We start from the raw sequence: 6,619 nt of genomic DNA on the forward strand, positions 1-6,619 counted from the left end.
ATCCACCAATAACATTATTTTATTTATATTTGATTCTGAAGAGTTTTTTTTTTTTTTTTTAATTTGAATTATATAATATGCTGTGCCTATGTTCTGTGTTAACTGGTTGAATTGACCGAATCTTTTCTCATATGTTGTTGGGTCATGGTCAACATATTCATAAAAATAACCTTATCAAAAGTTCAAACCGAGTAAGTATTTTGATAAACTCATGCTACTAACACTCCTAAACCATAAAATGATGTATTGATTTTTATATTTAGAATAAAACATTTTGCATACGGTTATACTGGTTAGGTTTAAATGAAATTTGAATGGACTAGTTTATCTCCAAAGATAAAAGTATTAGAGTAATTTGAACAAAAGAGTTTGTTTCCAAAGATAAAGTAACTTTCGGTGGCTTTCAATGTGCAGTTTCAATTTTATCAGAAACAAACATGTTTTAAATTTTATAATTATAGTTTTACTTCTTCAGTGATTTTCAGGTTTCATAAACTTTGATGCAAGAAATATGAACAAATCATCACTAACCAGAGCTACAAAGTCTAAAACAAAAGCAGAAATATGAACTACTGAGCAGTCCAAGACAAGGTGGACGAACTAGTCAGGTAATAAGTGATGAATTTATTTGATTAATGCATAACATAAATTTCCAGAAGATGCACATATTGAGAAATGAAATGCTTTCAGAGAATTAATGCCAAAAGTGCATTGTCAAATTCCAAATTGACGGTTGCAAACAATGTTTGAAAAAACACTAATAGGCCAATGAATTTGCCTATGTCCTGAATGTTCTGTATTGGAACATTAAAGGAACACCAAGTATGTGGTTCTCAATTATCTAGTACAGGAATAAAGTCTGATTCAGTATTGCAACTTCTGTTATAGCTTTGTTTTCTTGTAACATGCTTGGATGATAGGTGTTGGTGGGTCCGTGAAAGAGCCATTGAGTATACGGTTAGCAACCCAGTGGTTAGCAGCCTCAGCATAATGAACACTGTCCCAACTTATATACTGTGAAGGGTTTTCACAAGCAGAACCAAACACATCTTTCCCATTTGCACTTCCCAAATTCCCACACCAAATATGTGTATCATTCACATGATAGCCACAACAGATCTTCATAGGATCCACAAATCCTGAAAATTAAACTGTTAAACTTTGCCTAAAATCATTATCAAACACCTTGTGAAAATAGTAAACAAGTTACCTTCAGTTTTGGTGTTACTGATGAGTGCATACTTTGCAGCATAGACATCTACATAAGTAATTGCAGCCTCTGGAAGCTCTGTTCTGAGTTTGATGATTCGGTCTTTGAGGTGCTTGTTGAATTCAGTAGCCATCTCATTTTGATCCTTCACACATCCATACTCATCAAGATAGCCATCTGGTATATTGTGTTTGTAAAATAGTTGTACCGGCATGCACCCAAAGGGGCTTGTGTTGTGTATCCAGAATGACCTACCTCCTTGATCGTAAATATTCTGCAAACGATTTCATTTCAATAAACTTTCTTAAAATTCAACTCATAAGTTGATTTTAACTTCAAAATTCATTTTACTTTCTTGTTTTTTCAGAAAAGAATCATCAAAACACAAGGTCATTTTGAGTCAATTACTAGTTCTTTTCAAGTGAACCAGGTGGCTACTTACTTTGACTGCATTGGCTAATTGGTTAACAATATCTGGCATGGATTCACGTATTTGGTCAAAATTCATCTTTCTGAATCCAACTGAGAGATCATTTTGACCAATGTCGAAAGTGTAGAGAGCCTTAGAGAACTCCTCAGGCACTGGAAGCTTGCTCCTCTCAAGTGGGGTTTTGGCTAAATTTGCAGCAAACAAATACCAACACAAACACATGATCAACAAAGAACCAACCAACATAACAAGGTTTGAACTTTTTAACTAAAACTTGCTTACCTTCTTCGTAGAGTTGTTTGGTGCGAGCTTTGAACTGGTTAAATTGCACAATCTGGATGTCAAGCGAGAAAGGACTTATCCCATATTGAAATATGGTTTCATTCTGCTTCCTAATGGTGGATCCCCCAGTGGCAAAATTTGCCCCATGCCGGTAATTGGTTCCAAGGGAATTCAGATAGGCACTTAAGTAAGGCAAATTTAGCTTCTCAGCTGCACAATAGAGTATAAATAGCAGAGTTGAGGCAAATCAAAACTAGGAAAATTACTATTCATCGACACACAACTAATGAACATTGCAGAGCCTAAATTGTTAAAATGCAAAGTTGGAAACAGCATAACAGAAAGTGATAAGATAAGGGTATTTCAAAGTTCATTATACCTATGAAATCTACAATGAGACGGCCATCACAGTCCCTTCCTGAAGGTTTATGAAAAAAACCCTCGCCATAAGGTGCAGGAATTGGCACAAATGAAGCTGATATGCCTCCAGTGTCTGAATTGGAGTCCCCAAAGTTGTAGATTGCAGGAAATGTACAAGTCGGTGAGGTTTTTGGCACCACACAAGAAAGGAAGAAGAACCCAACAAATAGTGCTCCTAACCCCATTTTTTTTTTTTCACGAAATGCACCCTTTTAGCAGAGGTGGAGCACCCTTATATATAGATAACCAAAAGCACAAAAAGTTGTTTGGATACCCTAAGCCTGAAGGACATAGAAGCATAATCTTTGAGCAAATCGTGTGTAATAATGAAGCAGATATTTTTAGACCCATGTTTTTGGCGTACAGTTGTCACTTGGTTACATGTACTGTAATCTCTTACAGCTGCAACTCGTCAATAATTGTCACATGATACGGCTTCACAATTTAGCAACTCACCATTAATGGCCACATGAAGAAAATTTTGTTTTTTTTATAATTGAGAGAAATGTTGTGTTATCTTTAGAAAATAGTACACTAGATCATATTGAAAAGTAATGTCTAAATTCAACTAAATTATATTGTATAGAGGCAAAAGCAGGTGATAGATAAAAAATTGTTAAGCTAACATTTAAACACATGAAATGATAGAATAACATTTAAAAGTAATTAGAAGATCGGTTTGTATTAGAATAGAACATGAAAATTATTCTCTGTTTTGTTTTCTCTTTATGTTAGAACAGAATAATATTATGTTTTGTCAGCTGCAATATTAGTCCTAAACGAATAGTTTATTAAGGATAAGTACTATAAATGCTCCATTTGTTATTTGTTCTTATGATAATAACATTTATTATTATTTTAATCTAAGATAGTATCTAGAGCTTTCTTTGGAACACCAATAATTTTTTTTTTAAATGGCTTTCTCTACATCTATTCCTATTATGTCTTCCCCTTTTTAACTTCAGAAAAACTTGATGAATCCAACTATCTATTCTAGCGACAATAAATTGAACCTATAATTAAAGCTCACAAGCTTTAGTGGTTCGTCATCAATCCATCCATTCTTCCGCAATATCTTGTTAGAAAAGATTGTCATGATGGCAAAGTGAATCTTGACTATGAAGCTTGGAAAGTACAAGACTCGCTGCTACTCACCTAGCTTCAATCCACTTTGTCGAAATTCATTCTCTCTAGCGTCATTAGCTCAACTCAATCATGTCAGGTATGAGACAAAATTCATGAATACTTCAATCTACAAACAAAAGCGCGTACTCGTCAACTTCACACCGACCTTCGCACCACCTCTCTTGACGACAAAACGATACGCGAGTTTTAGTCTCAAATAAAGAATCTTACTAACGAGCTTGCAGTCTGAGAAATCCAATATCGCTTAAAGAACATGTTGACACTAATTTAGAAGGCTTACCATATGACGAGTCTTTCGAGGGAGGATCACTAGGGAGAGACAATATTAATGAGACATGAGTCAACCCACACATAAGAGATTGACACCACCTTCAACCCAAAACCTTAAGGCAATGAGTTTATAGGTCGTCATCCTTATATGGTGTTCAATTTTGTCATTTTACTCAATGCAAGACTTAGACCAACACTTGAATTTTCTAACAAGAGTGGGTCCCTTCATGTTGGCACTTCCCCCTCAATTAAACTCCAAAATTAAAAATGTTCAATCTGATTAGGGAGAGGAATTCATACTGTATACTGCCTTTTTAAATAGTTTTGGCATCACTCATAGGTTTATTTGTCCTCATACACGCCACCAAAATGGTGTGGTGGAAAGGAAACACAGACATATTGTCGATTTTGGTCGTACCCTCCTCCATCATGCTTCGTTACCTCTTGTTTTTGGGACTTTGCTTTTACTATTGCAGTTTATTTAATCAATAGATTACTTACTACGTCATTGAATTTTAACACTCCTTTCACAATTCTGTTAGAAAAACAACCTAATTACATATTTTTGGGAACCTTTGGATGTTCTTGTTTCCCTTTCTTCCGACCTTATAATGCTCACAAACTTAATTTTAGATCATAGAAGTGTGCTTTTCTTGGGTATTCTTCTTCTCACAAAGGCTATAAATGTCTTCCCTCTTCAGGTAAAATCTACATTTCAAAAGATATGATTTTTAATGAACATCGATTTCCTTATTATGATATTTTTCAGCAACTCTCTTTATGGTGATTCAAAATAGTTAGTGGAGATTAGTGAGGGTTGATGATTTAATGGCTAGAGGTAACCCAAGTGGACATAGTGGGTGGGGGTTTAGCGTTTACAGGCTTGCGTACCAAGCCATTGTCGATAATAGGTAGTTCGATAGTTGTGGAAGAGGAAGAGGAATGCATGACAAGAGAGGCTTACAGCTGGAGGCGAAACGACAAGTCGAGGTTGGATTCTATGGTCTTCGTAACCACAAACTCGTGGTGTTGCTATGACAAGGGGGTAAAGCGAGGAAGGAGATAGAGGTGATAAGATAGGTGGCCATGAAGTACATTTTGAGTAAGAGTTGGTAGGTGGTGTCATTGAAGGCTCATGTGTAGGGTACCCTAAACCCTAAACCATCACCTTCATGTCCACCTATCTTACCTCCAACTACACCGTCCCATAAGAACATTCACCACCAAGTTCATCACCTTCAAACTCATCTTTAAGTCCAATACCAACAAAAAATTATAGTGAAGGGAGAGTTGCAGAAAGAGTAAGACTGTAACATTGCTAAGATCATTTATTGTCGAAGATATTTTATATTGGCTTAATTAGTCGGAACATATCCAATTTCGTCCCAAAGTTTAAAAATGGTATCAATTTTTAAGTTTGTTTCAATTTAGTACCCAAATTTAAAATTTTGCATCAATGTAGTACACCCCGTTAATTTTTCACAAACGCAGTTAAGAGTGAGGTGATGTGGCATAGTATAACTGAAACTTGTCACAAATGTTAATTGTACAGTGGCATTTTTGGTGTAACGTGTGCAGTGGTTTGTTTTAAATGGATGTGTTTAATTTTTTTTGCCCTAATCTTCCTTTGGCCCCAATCTCGATTTTCTTCTTCTTCTTCATCGCAGAGCAGAGCAAAGAATTTGTTGAAGACAATGTCTCGCACACGAAGTCATCCTTTTTCTTCTTGTTCGTATGGGTCACAAAATCGCAACGTCTCTCCTCCTCGTGGGTGGTGTGGGTCATTAGGTGGATCTCCAATTTACTATTGTGGGGAGATTGCAGTGTTGAGGGTGGCAAGTACAATGAAGAATGGTGGGAAACAATTCTAGGGTTGCCCTAACTATAAGGTTTGAGCTATGATTTTCGTTATTTTTGTGCTTAGACTAGTGTTGGATGTTAAGGTGATATTTGTTGATTGGTTTTTTTCAACAGGAAAGTGCAAATGAGGATTTCAAAGGATGCAATTACTTCAAATGGTGCAATGAAGATAATGTGAATGAAAGGGATGCAATTATTGGAAGACAAAACAAAAAGATTAGTGATATGGAGAAAACCCTGATTTAAAGGTGGTTCAAATATGGTTGTAATTCTCACCAAAATACTTGACTATAAAGAGTTTGATAAGTTACACCTGATTTAAAGAGTTGGATCATTTTCACAAAACACAATAAGTGATTCCTAGAAATAATTTGGCAAATTCACATATTGAGAGAGAGAGAGGTTAAACTCTGTTTATATTAATCTTGATAAACTCATGGGTGTTATATTAATATTTTATTTATTTTGAATCATATATTATTCTATTTAGTTCAATTTAAATTATTTTTATTTACTATCCTCTTATATTTATTTAATTTATCTCCAGTTATACACTTATATATTTATTTAATAACTAACAATAATGATTTAGTATGAATAAAGTATTTCTTTTTAACATACACGGTCCTACAACTTAAAATTCCACAAAGTTCAATTTAAAATAAGGTTAACAATTAATACCTATAATTTTTTATATATAATATAGGATGTGACATATATATATATATATATATATATATATATATATATATATATATATATATATATATATGCTTGCAAATATTTAAAAAAGTATTAAATAAAATTGTTTAAAATCAATTCTTTAAAATGTAAATTTTGATCTTAAAGTATAATCTAAATAAAAATACATGTTAGTGCAAATATATTTATTCTTCTTAAATTCAAATAAGTTGCAACGTAAAGTATACAAGTTAATAAAAAATAATCTCTTTAAAAAACAACTTTAATTTCATCAGCCTAAATAAAAAACAAATTTAATT

General features: G+C 33.9%; 1 protein-coding gene and 1 long non-coding RNA gene across 2 annotated transcripts; one reads left to right on the top strand and one right to left on the bottom strand.

Annotated features, from left to right (window-relative positions):
• Positions 1-601: 601 nt before the first annotated feature.
• On the bottom strand, positions 602-2,638 carry LOC114177595 (GDSL-like Lipase/Acylhydrolase superfamily protein). Its single transcript, XM_028063005.2, has 5 exons — positions 2,302-2,638; positions 1,923-2,132; positions 1,653-1,825; positions 1,211-1,484; positions 602-1,139 (listed from the first exon to the last, which is right to left on the bottom strand). Exons 1-5 carry the CDS (start codon positions 2,525-2,527, stop codon positions 883-885), a joined length of 1,140 nt encoding a protein of 379 aa, XP_027918806.1. The 5' UTR covers positions 2,528-2,638; the 3' UTR covers positions 602-882.
• A 669-nt stretch (positions 2,639-3,307) lies between these two features.
• LOC114177600 (uncharacterized) lies at positions 3,308-5,935 on the top strand. The gene is made up of 3 exons (XR_003603155.2): positions 3,308-3,564; positions 5,426-5,647; positions 5,733-5,935. It is a non-coding gene; the product is annotated as an uncharacterized LOC114177600 (long non-coding RNA).
• The last annotated feature ends 684 nt before the right edge of the window (positions 5,936-6,619 follow it).

The sequence above is a fragment of the Vigna unguiculata genome, chromosome 3, assembly GCF_037176805.1.
Source record: "Vigna unguiculata cultivar grain cowpea cultivar isolate G323 ecotype 2 chromosome 3, ASM3717680v1, whole genome shotgun sequence".
In the NCBI taxonomy this organism is placed as follows: Eukaryota; Viridiplantae; Streptophyta; class Magnoliopsida; order Fabales; family Fabaceae; genus Vigna; species Vigna unguiculata.